This window comes from Oncorhynchus tshawytscha, unplaced genomic scaffold (genome assembly GCF_018296145.1).
Source record: "Oncorhynchus tshawytscha isolate Ot180627B unplaced genomic scaffold, Otsh_v2.0 Un_contig_5573_pilon_pilon, whole genome shotgun sequence".
In the NCBI taxonomy this organism is placed as follows: domain Eukaryota; kingdom Metazoa; phylum Chordata; class Actinopteri; order Salmoniformes; family Salmonidae; genus Oncorhynchus; species Oncorhynchus tshawytscha.
Window position 1 is genome coordinate 52,501 of NW_024608603.1, and position 17,037 is coordinate 69,537.

Consider the following 17,037-nt stretch of genomic DNA (forward strand, 5'->3'; position numbering starts at 1 on the left):
ACCATCATCTCATCAGCCCTCTGCACCCTCACCAGGTCTGTCTGGCTGGCTGTGTGCTGGGGTTAGACGTGGGTGGGTGGGTGTGTGCTGGGGTTAGACGTGGGTGGGTGGGTGTGTGCTGGGGTTAGACGTGGGTGGGTGGGTGTGTGCTGGGGTTAGACGTGGGTGGGTGGGTGTGTGCTGGGGTTAGACGTGGGTGGGTGGGTGTGTGCTGGGGATAGATGTGGGTGGCTGGCTGTGTGCTGGGGATAGACGTGGGTGGGTGGGTGTGTGTGTGCTGGGGTTAGATGTGGGTGGCTGGCTGTGTGCTGGGGTTAGACGTGGGTGTGTGTGTGCTGGGGATAGATGTGGGTGTGTGTGTGCTGGGGTTAGACGTGGGTGGGTGTGTGTGTGCTGGGGATAGATGTGGGTGGCTGGCTGTGTGCTGGGGTTAGACGTGGGTGGGTGTGTGTGTGCTGGGGTTAGATGTGGGTGTGTGTGTGCTGGGGTTAGACGTGGGTGGGTGTGTGCTGGGGATAGATGTGGGTGGCTGGCTGTGTGCTGGGGATAGACGTGGGTGGGTGGGGCTGTGTGCTGGGGTTAGATGTGGGTGGCTGGCTGTGTGCTGGGGTTAGACGTGGGTGGGTGTGTGTGTGCTGGGGTTAGACGTGGGTGGGTGTGTGTGTGCTGGGGTTAGACGTGGGTGTGCTGTGTGCTGGGGATAGACGTGGGTGGCTGGCTGTGTGCTGGGGATAGACGTGGGTGGCTGGCTGTGTGCTGGGGATAGACGTGGGTGGCTGGCTGTGTGCTGGGGATAGACGTGGGTGGCTGGCTGTGTGCTGGGGATAGACGTGGGTGGCTGGCTGGCTGTGTGCTGGGGATAGACGTGGGTGGCTGGCTGTGTGCTGGGGATAGACGTGGGTGGCTGGCTGTGTGCTGGGGATAGACGTGGGTGTGTGTGCTGGGGATAGACGTGGGTGGTGTGTGTGCTGGGGATAGACGTGGGTGGGTGGGTGTGGATAACGAGACCAACCTGGTGGTTGAGGGAGCAACTAGTGTTCCTGATGTCTTGTGGCAGGGTGTGTGTGGTGGTGGGGGTGGGGGGTGGAAGGGGGTGTAACTGTGACTGGTGGGGGGTAGAAGGGGTGTAACTGTGACTGGTGGGGGTAGAAGGGGGTGTAACTGTGTGTGTTGTGGGGGTAGAAGGGGTGTAACTGTGTGTGGTGGGGGGTAGAAGGGGGTGTAACTGTGTGTGGTGGTGGGGGTAGAAGGGGGTGTAACTGTGTGTCTGGTGGGGGTAGAAGGGGGTGTAACTGTGTGTCTGGTGGGGGTAGAAGGGGGTGTAACTGTGTGTCTGGTGTGGGGGTAGAAGGGGTGTAACTGTGTGTGGTGGGGGTAGAAGGGGGTGTAACTGTGTGTCTGGTGGGGGTAGAAGGGGTGTAACTGTGTGTCTGGTCCCCTCAGGCGTAACCTGGTGATGGAAGGGGGTTTAACTGTGTGTGTGGTGGGGGGCAGAAGGGGTGTAACTGTGTGTCTGGTCCCACTCAGGCGTAACCTGTTGATGGAAGGGGGTGTAACTGTGTGTCTGGTCCCACTCAGGCGTAACCTGGTGATGGAAGGGGTGTAACTGTGTGTCTGGTCCCACTCAGGCGTAACCTGGTGATGGAAGGGGGTGTAACTGTGTGTCTGGTCCCCCTCAGGCGTAACCTGGTGATGGAAGGGGTGTAACTGTGTGTCTGGTCCCCTCAGGCGTAACCTGGTGATGGAAGGGGGTGTAACTGTGTGTCTGGTCCCCTCAGGCGTAACCTGGTGATGGAAGGGGGTGTAACTGTGTGTCTGGTCCCCTCAGGCGTAACCTGGTGATGGAAGGGGGTGTAACTGTGTGTCTGGTCCCCTCAGGCGTAACCTGGTGATGGAAGGGGGTGTAACTGTGTGTCTGGTCCCCCTCAGGCGTAACCTGGTGATGGAAGGGGTGTAACTGTGTGTCTGGTCCCCTCAGGCGTAACCTGGTGATGGAAGGGGTGTAACTGTGTGTCTGGTCCCCCTCAGGCGTAACCTGGTGATGGAAGGGGTGTAACTGTGTGTCTGGTCCCCTCAGGCGTAACCTGGTGATGGAAGGGGGTGTAACTGTGTGTCTGGTCCCCCTCAGGCGTAACCTGGTGATGGGGGTGTAACTGTGTGTCTGGTCCCCCTCAGGCGTAACCTGGTGATGGAAGGGGGTGTAACTGTGTGTCTGGTCCCCTCAGGCGTAACCTGGTGATGGAAGGGGGTGTAACTGTGTGTCTGGTCCCCCTCAGGCGTAACCTGGTGATGGAAGGGGGTGTAACTGTGTGTCTGGTCCCCTCAGGCGTAACCTGGTGATGGAAGGGGTGTAACTGTGTGTCTGGTCCCCCCCAGGCGTAACCTGGTGATGGAAGGGGGTGTAACTGTGTGTCTGGTCCCCTCAGGCGTAACCTGGTGATGGAAGGGGGTGTAACTGTGTGTCTGGTCCCCTCAGGCGTAACCTGGTGATGGAAGGGGTGTAACTGTGTGTCTGGTCCCCCTCAGGCGTAACCTGGTGATGGAATGGGGTGTAACTGTGTGTCTGGTCCCCTCAGGCGTAACCTGGTGATGGAAGGGGTGTAACTGTGTGTCTGGTCCCCCTCAGGCGTAACCTGGTGATGGAAGGGGGTGTAACTGTGTGTCTGGTCCCCTCAGGCGTAACCTGGTGATGGAAGGGGTGTAACTGTGTGTCTGGTCCCCCTCAGGCGTAACCTGGTGATGGAAGGGGTGTAACTGTGTGTCTGGTCCCTCAGGCGTAACCTGGTGATGGAAGGGGGTGTAACTGTGTGTCTGGTCCCCCTCAGGCGTAACCTGGTGATGGAAGGGGTGTAACTGTGTGTCTGGTCCCCCTCAGGCGTAACCTGGTGATGGAAGGGGTGTAACTGTGTGTCTGGTCCCCCTCAGGCGTAACCTGGTGATGGAAGGGGTGTAACTGTGTGTCTGGTCCCCCTCAGGCGTAACCTGGTGATGGAAGGGGGTGTAACTGTGTGTCTGGTCCCCTCAGGCGTAACCTGGTGATGGAAGGGGGTGTAACTGTGTGTCTGGTCCCCTCAGGCGTAACCTGGTGATGGAAGGGGTGTAACTGTGTGTCTGGTCCCCCTCAGGCGTAACCTGGTGATGGAAGGGGGTGTAACTGTGTGTCTGGTCCCCCTCAGGCGTAACCTGGTGATGGAAGGAGCAGCGGCGGCGGCAGGGGGGCAGCTGGTAGAGTTGACGTCTCGTGACGGGGCCTGGTTCCTGGAGGAGCTGTGTTCCATGAGCGGTAATATCACCTCATTGGTCCAGCTGCTGGGGCAGTGTCAGCTCCTCCCACACGACCTGGACCTGCCCTCGCCGCAGGAGACCGCCCAGACAGTCTACCTGGCCAACGCCGTCTACACCTGTCTACAGGTAGGAGGTGTGTGTGTGTGTGTGTGTGTGTGGTGAGGATAGAAGTGTGTGTGTGTGTGTGTGGTGGTGGATAGAAGTGTGTGTGTGTGTGGTGGCGGATAGAAGTGTGTGTGTGTGGTGGCGGATAGAAGTGTGTGTGTGTGGTGGCGGATAGAAGTGTGTGTGTGTGTGTGGTGGCGGATAGAAGTGTGTGTGTGTGTGTGTGTGTGTGGTGGCGGATAGAAGTGTGTGTGTGTGTGGTGGCGGATAGAAGTGTGTGTGTGTGTGGTGGCGGATAGAGTGTGTGTGTGTGTGTGTGGCGGATAGAAGTGTGTGTGTGTGGTGGCGGATAGAAGTGTGTGTGTGTGGTGGCGGATAGAAGTGTGTGTGTGTGGTGGCGGATAGAAGTGTGTGTGTGTGGTGGCGGATAGAAGTGTGTGTGTGTGGTGGCGGATAGAAGTGTGTGTGTGTGGTGGCGGATAGAAGTGTGTGTGTGTGGTGGCGGATAGAAGTGTGTGTGTGTGTGTGTGGTGGCGGATAGAAGTGTGTGTGTGTGTGTGGTGGCGGATAGAAGTGTGTGTGTGTGTGTGGTGGCGGATAGAAGTGTGTGTGTGGTGGCGGATAGAATGTGTGTGTGTGTGGACAGGACATGTTGACACCTAATATACTATCTAGACGTACAGGACATGTTGACACCTAATATACTATCTAGACATGTTGACACCTAATATACTATCTAGACATGTTGACACCTAATATACTATCTAGACGTACAGGACATGTTGACACCTAATATACTATCTAGACATGTTGACACCTAATATACTATCTAGACGTACAGGACATGTTGACACCTAATATACTATCTAGACGTACAGGACATGTTGACACCTAATATACTATCTAGACGTACAGGACATGTTGACACCTAATATACTATCTAGACGTACAGGACATGTTGACACCTAATATACTATCTAGACGTACAGGACATGTTGACACCTAATATACTATCTAGACATGTTGACACCTAATATACTATCTAGACGTACAGGACATGTTGACACCTAATATACTATCTAGACATGTTGACACCTAATATACTATCTAGACGTACAGGACATGTTGACACCTAATATACTATCTAGACGTACAGGACATGTTGACACCTAATATACTATCTAGACGTACAGGACATGTTGACACCTAATATACTATCTAGACGTACAGGACATGTTGACACCTAATATACTATCTAGACATACAGGACATGTTGACACCTAATATACTATCTAGACGTACAGGACATGTTGACACCTAATATACTATCTAGACGTACAGGACATGTTGACACCTAATATACTATCTAGACGTACAGGACATGTTGACACCTAATATACTATCTAGACGTACAGGACATGACACCTAATATACTATCTGACGTACAGGACATGTTGACACCTAATATACTATCTAGACGTACAGGACATGTTGACACCTAATATACTATCTAGACGTACAGGACATGTTGACACCTAATATACTATCTCTATGTTGACACCTAATATACTACAGGACATGTTGACACCTAATATACTATCTAGACATACAGGACATGTTGACACCTAATATACTATCTAGACGTACAGGACATGTTGACACCTAATATACTATCTAGACGTACAGGACATGTTGACACCTAATATACTATCTAGACGTACAGGACATGTTGACACCTAATATACTATCTAGACATGTTGACACCTAATATACTATCTAGACGTACAGGACATGTTGACACCTAATATACTATCTAGACGTACAGGACATGAATGTCTCGATAGTATCTATCTAGACCCCCGGGGGTTCACATTTAGTTTTTTTCCCCCTAGCACTACACAACTGGCTCAAATGACCAACTTATCAAGCTTTGATTATTTGAACTGGCTGTGTAGTGCTAGGGGGGAACCTGTAAAGGTGTACACAGAGGGGGCCCTGGGACCGAGTTTGTGAAACCCTGGTTTAGAGGACAACGTGTAGGAGACCAGAGAGCGACATTTTGAAGTGTTGTGGTGAAAGTGGGTCTCTAACTTGGGAAGTGTATCAGAACCCCTCACCAATGTTATCAGAATGACGTTGTCCACCTTTACTGGTCCGCTTGTCTTTCTGACTGATCCCTTCCTTCCTTCCTTCCTTCCTTTCCTGTTTTCCTTTCCTGTTTTCCTTCTTTCCTGTTTTCCTTCTTTCCTGTTTTCCTTCTTTCCTGTTTTCCTTCCTTCCTGTTATCCTTCCTTCCTGTTTTCCTTCCTTCCTGTTTCCCTCCCTCCCTCCCTCACAGGAGCTGAACACTAACTTCCGTCAGATCATCTTCCCGGAGGCTCTACGCTGCATGTTGAAGGGCGAGGCCACCCTGGAGACCATGCTGTCGGAGCTGGACCTCTTAGTGGAGCAGTGTGCAGACGGGGTCTCCCTGCAGGGGCTGGCCGACGCCCTGCACACACACCTCCGCAGCGCCGCCATGGGCCTGGAGCACGAGGCGGACACACAGTGTCTCCACATCACCAGGTTAGAACAGACACTGTCTCCACATCACCAGGTTAGAACAGACACTGTCTCCACATCACCAGGTTAGAACAGACACTGTCTCCACATCACCAGGTTAGAACAGACACTGTCTCCACATCACCAGGTTAGAACAGACACTGTCTCCACATCACCAGGTTAGAACAGACACTGTCTCCACATCACCAGGTTAGAACAGACACTGTCTCCACATCACCAGGTTAGAACAGACACTGTCTCCACATCACCAGGTTACAACAGACACTGTCTCCACATCACCAGGTTACAACAGGGGAACAGACACTGTCTCCACATCACCAGGTTAGAACAGACACTGTCTCCACATCACCAGGTTAGAACAGACACTGTCTCCACATCACCAGGTTAGAACAGACACTGTCTCCACATCACCAGGTTAGAACAGACACTGTCTCCACATCACCAGGTTAGAACAGACACTGTCTCCACATCACCAGGTTAGAACAGACACTGTCTCCACATCACCAGGTTAGAACAGGGGAACAGACACTGTCTCCTCATCACCAGGTTAGAACAGACACTGTCTCCACATCACCAGGTTAGAACACACACTGTCTCCACATCACCAGGTTAGAACAGACACTGTCTCCACATCACCAGGTTAGAACAGACACTGTCTCCACATCACCAGGTTAGAACAGACACTGTCTCCACATCACCAGGTTAGAACAGACACTGTCTCCACATCACCAGGTTAGAACAGGGGAACAGACACTGTCGTGTTAATTGGTTATGTTATATTGCAGGATGTTGAGGGCCCAGTACTGGGAACAGACAGGCAGTAGGGTTCGTGTTAATTGGTTATGTTACATTGCAGGATGTTGAGGGCCCAGTACTGGGAACAGACAGGCAGTAGGGTTCGTGTTAATTGGTTATGTTACATTGCAGGATGTTGCGGGCCCAGTACTGGGAACAGACAGGCAGTAGGGTTCGTGTTAATTGGTTATGTTATATTGCAGGATGTTGAGGGCCCAGTACTGGGAACAGACAGGCAGTAGGGTTCGTGTTAATTGGTTATGTTACATTGCAGGATGTTGCGGGCCCAGTACTGCCAGCTGATGCAGCCTCCAGGGGCCAGTATGGACGCCGTGGGACAGGACTCTCCTAAGATGTCCGCCGGTCAGATGCTGCTGGTGGCCTTTGATGGCATGTTTGCTCAGCTAGAGACCGCCTTCGGGCAGCTCACAGAGAAGGTAACACATCTACTTCCACAATGTCCTCTCTCTTTCTCAATCTCTTTCCTCTCTCACCCTCTCTCTTTCTCAATCTCTTTCCCTCTCTCACCCTCTCTCTTTCTCAATCTCTTTCCCCTCTCACCCTCTCTCTTTCTCAATCTCTTTCCCCTCTCTCACCCCTCTCTCTTTCTCAATCTCTTTCCCTCTCTCACCCTCTCTCTTTCTCAATCTCTTTCCCTCTCTCACCCTCTCTCTTTCTCAATCTCTTTCCCTCTCTCACCCTCTCTCTTTCTCAATCTCTTTCTCCTCTCTCACCCTCTCTCTTTCTCAATCTCTTTGTCAATCTCTTTCCTCTCACTTTCTCAATCTCTTTCCCCTCTCTCACCCTCTCTTTCTCCTCTCTCTTTCTCAATATCTTTCCCCTCTCTCACCCTCTCTCTTTCCCCTCTCTCACCATCTCTTTCTCAATCTCTTTCCCCTCTCTCACCATCTCCTTCTCAATCTCTTTCTCCATCTCTTTCCCCTCTCATCTCCCTCTCTCTTTCTCAATCTCTTTCTCCTCTCACCCTCTCTCTTTCTCAATCTCTTTCTCCTCTCTCACCCTCTTCTCTCTTTCTCAATCTCTTTCTCCTCTCTCACCCTCTCTTTCTCAATCTCTTTCTCCTCTCTCACCCCTCTCTTTCTCAATCTCTTTCTCCTCTCTCACCCTCTCTCTTTCTCAATCTCTCTCTCCTCTCTCTTTCTCAATCTCTTTCTCCTCTCTCTTTCTCAGTCTCTTTCTCCTCTCTCACCCTCTCTCTTTCTCAATCTCTCACCATCTCTCTTTCTCAATCTCTCACCCTCTCTCTTTCTCAATCTCTTTCTCCTCTCTCACCCTCTCTCTTTCTCAATCTCTTTCCCCTCTCTCACCCTCTCTCTTTCTCTCTCAATCACTCTCATCTTAAACTCATCTTTGTCTTGTTGTTCCTCTTCACTCCACATTCCATTTGTTTGTCACTTATCTCAGGCTATTCCTTTCTTCTCACTCTCCTGTCTTTTAATGATGTAATTTCCTCTCCTCTCTAGATGATTTCCATGGAGGTGCCGCCAGCGTGGCGGAAGGTGGATGTGATGCGTGAGGCGCGGGCGGCCCAGGTCCATTTCTTCCACAGCGGTCCTCACAGACATGTTCTGGAGGAGATCTTCTTCCTCAAGAGACTCCAAACCATCAGGGAGTTTTTCAGGCTCTGTGGATCCTTCGCTCAGACACTCTCTGGTGAGAATACTGATGGCTTTATAGTCTCTGTGTGGATCCTTCGCTCAGACACTCTCTGGTGAGAATACTGATGGCTTTATAGTCTCTGTGTGGATCCTTCGCTCAGACACTCTCTGGTGAGAATACTGATGGCTTTATAGTCTCTGTGTGGATCCTTCGCTCAGACACTCTCTGGTGAGAATACTGATGGCTTTATAGTCTCTCTGTGTGGATCCTTCGCTCAGACACTCTCTGGTGAGAATACTGATGGCTTTATAGTCTCTCTGTGTGGATCCTTCGCTCAGACACTCTCTGGTGAGAATACGGATGGCTTTATAGTCTCTCTGTGTGGATCCTTCGCTCAGACACTCTCTGGTGAGAATACTGATGGCTTTATAGTCTCTCTGTGTGGATCCTTCGCTCAGACACTCTCTGGTGAGAATACTGATGGCTTTATAGTCTCTCTGTGTGGATCCTTCGCTCAGACACTCTCTGGTGAGAATACTGATGGCTTTATAGTCTCTCTGTGTGGATCCTTCGCTCAGACACTCTCTGGTGAGAATACTGATGGCTTTATAGTCTCTCTGTGTGGATCCTTCGCTCAGACACTCTCTGGTGAGAATACTGATGGCTTTATATAGTCTGTGTGGATCCTTCGCTCAGACACTCTCTGGTGAGAATACTGATGGCTTTATAGTCTCTCTGTGTGGATCCTTCGCTCAGACACTCTGGTGAGAATACGGATGGCTTTATAGTCTCTCTGTGTGGATCCTTCTCTCAGACACTCTCTGGTGAGAATACTGATGGCTTTATATAGTCTTTCTGTGTGGATCCTTCGCTCAGACACTCTGGTGAGAACACTGATGGCTTTATAGTCTCTGTGTCAATTCATTTTCAATTTAAGGGGCTTTATTGTCATGGGAAACACATGTTTACATTGCCAAAGCAAGTGAAATAAATAATAAACAAAAACAAAGTGAAATAAAATGTTAAAACAGTAATTATTACACTCACGCTAGTTAGAAAAGAATCAAGACATTTCAAATGTCATGTGTCTGTTATGAGCTTTGTCCTGTCACTCAGATCCAGAACGGCAGTAGAGGTCAACACTGTACAGTCGGTATCTGAGAGATGCTTTGTGTCAGATGAAGAAAGGGGGGGGGTCTTAGGAAACAAGGTTTCATCCACTCTGTTTTTATAAAAACCTTTTTCAACTAGAGAAACGGTTTAAATACATACAGATACTTTATATCGTACCGTTTTGACGATTGCTAGTTGTCTGTTCCTGCTCCAGAACTCCAGGATGTTCTCTCAGCTTGTTCTCCAACTGTCTAAAATGGAGCCAGTTGGTTTTCAGCACTTCTATCTCCACGGCTTCTGTCTCCACGGCTTCTGTCTCCACGGCTTCTGTCTCCACGGCTTCTGTCTCCACGGCTTCTGTCTCCACGGCTTCTGTCTCCACGGCTTCTGTCTCCACGGCTTCTGTCTCCACGGCTTCTGTCTCCACGGCTTCTGTCTCCATATGGCTTCTGTCTCCATATGGCTTCTGTCTCCATATGGCTTCTGTCTCCATATGGCTTCTGTCTCCATATGGCTTCTGTCTCCATATGGCTTCTGTCTCCATATGGCTTCTGTCTCCATATGGCTTCTGTCTCCATATGGCTTCTGTCTCCATGCGGCTTCTGTCTCCATGCTTCTGTCTTCTGTCTCCATGCGGCTTCTGTCTCCATGCGGCTTCTGTCTCCATGCGGCTTCTGTCTCCATGCGGCTTCTGTCTCCATGCGGCTTCTGTCTCCATGCGGCTTCTGTCTCCATGCGGCTTCTGTCTCCATGCGGCTTCTGTCTCCATGCGGCTTCTGTCTCCATGCGGCTTCTGTCTCCATGCGGCTTCTGTCTCCATGCGGCTTCTGTCTCCATGCGGCTTCTGTCTCCACGGCTGACCTAAACTTGTTTTCTCATGGCTCTCTCTTGTCTCTCTGCAGCAGACGTATAGTGAGCAGTATGTTTGGAACATCGACTACCAATCCATACAGAATCATAGGAATCTAAATACATATCGTATCTCCACCTAAGTATTTATGATAATATTGTATCGTGATGTCCCTGGCAATTCCCAGCCTTATGAAACCGTATCTCAAACATTATATATATATATAGTGCGTTTGACCCCCTCTCTCTCCCAGGTACGTGCCCCCCAGTGTCTGAGGACCCTCCTCCCTCCAACGGCCCAGTAGTGGGTCTGGGGGGTGTAGGTCTACCAGGGAAGCCCCTGTTCCGGGGGGCGGCGGCGGTGGTAGTGAGCGAGGAGCAGATGACCCGGCCCATCAAGGCATTCACAGCGGAGTTTGTCCGTCAGATGCTGATTGGTCTTCCCACCCAGACCCTGGGTCTGTCTCTCTGCAGCACTCTGTCCGCCCTGGGTCTGGATCTTACCGCGCAGGTGGAGGCCAAGGACTTCGGAGCCGACGGCAAGGTAGGAAGTGGAATGTTACAGACCTGATCGATCAACATGTTATATTGTCTTCATACATGTTTAGTTCTGATTTAAATGTGTCGTTGTTAATTGTCCAGGTGTCGCTGGATGAGTTGTGTAAGCAGACGGTGATGCAGGGTCTGGGCGCAGGCCGTATGTCTCAGCTGCTACTGAACAGAGGCACGGTGCTGGCGTCCTCCTACGACACGGCCTGGAAGAAACTGGACCTGCTCAGACGCCTGGAGACCAGCCTGGACGCTGCCAAGGTCTCCCTGCAACGCACCCAGCTACACATCACCATGTTCCAGGTGAGAGGAGGAGGGGGGGGTTAACCCTGTCCTGTCTCGTCTCTGTGTATATATATATACACACACACGAGTATGTGGGACACCCATTAAAATGTGTGGACTCGGCTATTTAAGCCACACCCTGTTGCCGACAGGTGTATAATCAAGCACACAGCCATGCAATCTCCATAGACAAACATTGGCAGTAGAAGGGCCTTACTGAAGAGTTCAGTGACTTTCAACGTGGCACCGTCATAGGATGCCACCTTTCCAACAAGTTAGTTGGTCAAATTTCTGCCCTGCTAGAGCTGCCCCGGTTAACTGTGAGTGCTGCTATTGTGAAGTGGAAACCTCTAGGAGCAACAATGCCTCAGCTGAGAAGTGGTAGGCCACACAAGCTCACAGAACAGGACCGCAGAGTGCTGAAGCGCGTAGCTCTTAAGAATCGTCAGTCCTCGGTTGCAACACTCACTGCTGAGTTCCCAACTGCCTTCTGGAAGCAACATCAGCACAAGAACTGTTAGTCGGGAGCTTCATGAAATGGGTTTCCATGGGCAAGCAGCCACATACAAGCCTAAGATCACCATGTGCTCAATGTGAAGCGTCGGCTGGAGTGGTGTGAAGCTCACCACCTCTGCACCAGTGGAAACGTTTTCTCTGGAGTGATGAATCACGCTTCACCATCTGGCCGTCCGACGGACTAATCTGGGTTTGGCGAATGCCAGGAGAACGCTACCTGCCCCAATGCATAGTGACAACTGTAAAGTTTGGTGGAGGAGGAATCATGGTCTGGGGCTGTTTTTCATGGTTCAGGCCCCTTAGTTCCAGTGAAGGGAAATCTTAACGCTACAGCATACAATGACATTCTAGATGATTCTGTGCTTCCAACTTTGTGGGAACAGTTTGGGGAAGGCCTTTTCCTGTTTCAGCATGACAATGCCCCCCGTGCACAAAGCGAGGTCCATACAGAGATTGTTTTTCAAGCTCAGTCTGGAAGATCTTGACTGGCCTGCACAGAGCCCTGACCTCAACCCCATCGAACACCTCTGGGATGAATTGGAACACCGACTGCGAGCCAAGGCCAATCGCCTAACATCACCAATGCTCTTGTGGCTAAATGGAAGGAAGTCCCCGCAGCAATGTTCCAACATCTAGTGGAAAGCCTTCCCAGAAGAGTGGAGGCTGTTGTAGCAGCAATGTTCCAACATCTAGTGGAAAGCCTTCCCAGAAGAGTGGAGGCTGTTATAGCAGCAATGTTCCAACATCTAGTGGAAAGCCTTCCCAGAAGAGTGGAGGCTGTTATAGCAGCAATGTTCCAACATCTAGTGGAAAGCCTTCCCAGAAGAGTGGAGGCTGTTATAGCAGCAATGTTCCAACATCTAGTGGAAAGCCTTCCCAGAAGAGTGGAGGCTGTTATAGCAGCAATGTTCCAACATCTAGTGGAAAGCCTTCCCAGAAGAGTGGAGGCTGTTATAGCAGCAAAGGGGGGACCAACTCCGTATTAATGCCTGTGATTTTGGAATGAGATGTTTGACGAGCAGGTGTCCACATACTGTTGGTCATGGAGAGTACATGGTTCTGTCACAGGAGATAGTGTGTTATCCCCTATCACATTTCATAACGGTTTTAAAACCATTACCTTCACTCCAGATTGCTGTATCAGCCAATAGACAGTACCGTCATACTTGTTCTAGAACAAGTATATAATCAAGTTTATATCGTCATGACAACGTGTATATATGTGCTCAATCTACAGTGTACCAAATTATTCAACCATCTTCAACCAAGTACCATCTCGTAATGTGCCCCTTTTGTGTCTGAGGCAAGGGCCCTTGTTGCCATTCCCTGCACGTTTTGTTTTTACAGCTAGCTAGCTACTTCGCATGCTGATATTGACTTTGGGATTATTCTGTGTAGCTACGTTTGCTAGCTGGCCAACCCAGAGAGAGCATTGTATTGTGGGTTTTGTAGTCGACTTGAGCTGCAACAGATTTTCACATGTTGCTACGACGACAAAAATGAAATATTTGTTCACAAAAAAAGATATATTGTTTTCACGTATCAGTGTTGTTTAACACTGTTAATCATAGGAAGTAGAGTTTTGGGATGGATTAACCTTTAACCCCGTCCCCTCTCTGTGTTCCAGTGGCAGCATGAGGACGTGCTCGGCCCTAGGACCCAGCCGATGAGTGTGAGCCCTCCTCCTCCTCGCTCCATCATCCTCAGTAGTATGAAGAAGAAGCTTTACAAACTCAGCCAGGACGAGGCGGCCATCGCTGCTGTCCAGGTCAGTCGTCACCAATTATTATTTATATTTTTTATTTAACTTGGCAAGTCAGTTGAGGACAAATAATTTTTTACAATGACAGCCGAACGTTGGGCAGAATGACAGATTTTTACCTTGTCAGCTCGGGGATTCGATCCAGCAACCTTTCAGTTACAAGTCCAATGCTCTAACCACTAGGCTACCTGCTGACCAATCTGTCAACCTTGATAGCTAACTAGACCGTTACTCTTAGCTACTCCTGTAAATAAAATCCTCTCTTTTCTCTCTCTGGTCTGAGTCCTTTAATGACTGTGTAGCTGTGTTTTTTAATTGGATCTGTCCTCTCCCCCCTGCAGGAGAAGCTGGCATCACTAGAGGGCAGTATAGAGCAGCGTCTGAAGTGGGCCGGAGGGGCCAACCCTGCCCTGGCCCCGGTGCTCCAGGACTTTGATCTGACCATCGCAGAGCGCCGCGCCCTCGTGGCCCGGGAGAGCCAGCGTACCAGCCAGGTACACCACCCACGCTGCCCACCTTCTGGGTTTACATCTCCACCTTTCCTGGGTTTACGTCTCTACCTTTCCTGGGTTTACGTCTCCACCTTTCCTGGGTTTACGTCTCCACCTTTCCTGGGTTTACGTCTCCACCTTTCCTGGGTTTACGTCTCCACCTTTCCTGGGTTTACGTCTCCACCTTTCCTGGGTTTACGTCTCCACCTTTTCTGGGTTTACGTCTCCAATGGCACCCTATTCCCTGTATAGTCAAGGTGTTCTGGAAGAACATGGAGAAAAATTTGCCAACCAGGGAATTCCAGGCTGTGGGGGTCCCTGGGAGGGGCATGCCACCCCCTCCATTTTTTTTGCATACAGAGCTCTATTTTGGTGGCTTCCTTGTACATTCTAATGCCTTGATTTACTGAAAATGTATTATTTCAGTGTGTTAGTAGCCTTGGATATTGTCTAGGCCAATAGGATCAGGACTATTTTCTAAGAACTTTGTTTTAAACATTAAAGTGGTCTTCTCTGAGATTAGTCATATTTACAGCTTTAGTGCAAGATATGAACTGCCACAATGGTGTATTTCATTGGCTTTGCTGCTGTGGACACTTAGGGTAAGGAAATCAATATGCCTTTTTCTAATTTGGGTGAACTATCCCTTTAACAGTTTGGCCTAACAATCATTAAATGTGTGTGGGTTTGTCAGGGGAGGGGGCAGGATGTTTGATTCACAGAGTTGGTAGAGTTTCAGACCTGTCAATCAAGGGAAGGCGGTAGATTATTAATCTAGTCAGAAAAAATAGTCTACTCTTTCAAATTAGTTTATTGTGGGAAAAACTAAATCTACTCTTCTTTCCATTTAGTTTATTATTAAACTAAATCTTTCAATTTTATGCAAAAACCTAAAAGATTGTGTTCTGTCAAGTAAACATGGATATCCTATTGAGAAACAATATACCCTGAACCAAAATATAAATGCAACATGTAAAGTGTTGGTCCCAACTTTCATGAAGTAAAAGATCCCAGAAATGTTCCATACGCACAAAAAGATTATTTCTCTCAACTTTTGTGCACAAATTAGTTTACATCCCTATTAATGAGCGTTTATCCTTTGCCAAAATATTCCATCCACCTGACAGGTGTGGAATATCAAAAAGCATGATCATTTCACAGGTGCACCTTGTGCTGGGGACAATAAAAGGCTGTAGTTTTGTCACACAACACAATGCCACAGATGTCTCAAGTTTTGAGGGTGTGTGCAATTGGCATACTATTTGAATGCACAGAGATACCGTGATGAGATCCTGAGGCCCATTGTCGTGCCATTCATCCGCCACCATCATCATGTTTCATTACGATAATGCAGATCCATGTTGCAAGGATCTGAACACAATTCCTGCAAGCTGAAAATGTTCTTCCATGGCCTGCATACTCACCAGACATGTCACCCATTGAGCATGTTTGGGATGCTCTGAATCGACGTGTTTGACAGTGTGTTCCAATTATCCAGCAACACACAGCCATTGAAGAGTAGTGGGACAACGTTCCACAGGCCACAATCAACAGCCTGATCAACTCTATGTGAAGGAGATGTGTTGCGCTGCATGAGGCAAATGGTCACACCAGATACTGACTGGTTTTCTGATCCACGCCCCTACTTTTTTTCCCTTTTTTTTTAAGGTATCTGCGACCAACCGATGCATATCTGTATTCCCAGTCATGTGAAATTCATAGATTAGGACCTAATTTATTTATTTCAATTGACTGATTTCCTTATATGAACTGTAACGCACTAAAACATTTTGAAATTGTTGCATGTTCGTTTGTATTTGTTCAGTATAGAATTGCAGGGGGAAAAAAATTAAAAATACAAAAATAATTCAGGGGGAGGACCCGCCAGACCCCCTGCAATATCATGCACTCCCACTTTTATACAAAGTCAGACCAGAATAAGGCTCTACTCCCTATTGTTCCTGCAGTGAGGGACTCAACATCTTCATCGAATGTTTTCATAATTTACCTGAAGAGAATCGCTAACAATCAGTAGTAGCCTACCAGTATGCACATTAGGTAGTAAATGAACAGCTCTCTCACGGATTCGGTTCACATTCAACATCCCGTTCAAAAAGAGCTGTTTTGTTTTTGAAACAACCCATCACAAGTCTACACCGATGAGTCACTTTAGAGGTCACTGGCAAGTCTGGACATGGGCTTCCAATCCTAGTTCAATACAAACCAGATATTTTGGTTTACGTGTCCCGACGCGATACCATAAACATATAAACGACGTTGAATGATTTATAAATAGGAAAAGGGATATTAAAGGATTGAATTGTTCAGTCAGTCAGACACCTTTTTATAAACGAGTCAACGCTTGCTGTTTTGGTCGTCAATCAAAGCCTATTTACCCAACACCCTGGTTGTATAGTCTTATGAAACGCACGAGGAAAATGAATGAATGTGCCACGATTTTAAACAAACGCCTGTGTGTCCATGTATGCTGATGATTCAACCAGCTACATGTCAGCCACCACATCCAAGGAAGTCACTGAAACCCTGAACAAGGAGTCGCAGTGTGTTTAGGAGTAGGTGACCAGTAATTAACTGATCCTGATCCAAGAGATTTATATTTGGTACAAATCATTCCCTGAGCTGTAAGGAATGTGCTTTTTTTTTTAAAGCAAAACCTCACCGCTCAACGCCTCTCCTCTATTTGACCTGTATGTATTGATATGTAGGGTTATGTATCATTTTTTTTTTTAAATGTGTTTTGTGCTTGAGCTGTTCTTGTCTGTGTAATGTTCTGTATTATGTTTCGTGTGGAACCCAGGAAGAGTAGCTTCTGCTTTCACAAGCGTTAATGGGGATCCTAATGAAACGCCGCAAAGACGACAAGTGGATTTCAACCCTTCGTTACCATGTCAACGGGACGTGTGAAATTCACTCACAGAAGAGACGATGAAGACTCGTATCATACTCTCCCTCCTCCTCCGTGAGAAGAAATTTGAGCGCAGCCAACCACAGTCTATAAAAATAACAGAGAACAGAGAACAGACTGACGAAACGGCAGTGTTTCCCTGCCGTCGCTCTGTGACTGACAGCCGACTGTCCTATCAA

At 48.8% G+C, this 17,037-nt stretch overlaps 1 protein-coding gene across 1 annotated transcript in view; it reads left to right on the plus strand.

The window, feature by feature from the left end:
• Positions 1–13,935, plus strand: part of smg1 (SMG1 nonsense mediated mRNA decay associated PI3K related kinase) — a gene marked incomplete at both ends in the record, with an annotated part of 53,895 nt that extends 39,960 nt beyond the window's left edge. Inside the window, 9 exon segments of the mRNA XM_042313421.1 lie at positions 1–35; positions 3,177–3,411; positions 5,729–5,955; positions 7,022–7,184; positions 8,232–8,421; positions 10,584–10,873; positions 10,972–11,181; positions 13,307–13,447; positions 13,783–13,935. The exon segment at positions 1–35 is cut by the window's left edge and continues 238 nt beyond it. Coding sequence (XP_042169355.1) covers positions 1–35; positions 3,177–3,411; positions 5,729–5,955; positions 7,022–7,184; positions 8,232–8,421; positions 10,584–10,873; positions 10,972–11,181; positions 13,307–13,447; positions 13,783–13,935 — 1,644 coding nt within the window.
• Between the last annotated feature and the right edge of the window lie 3,102 nt (positions 13,936–17,037).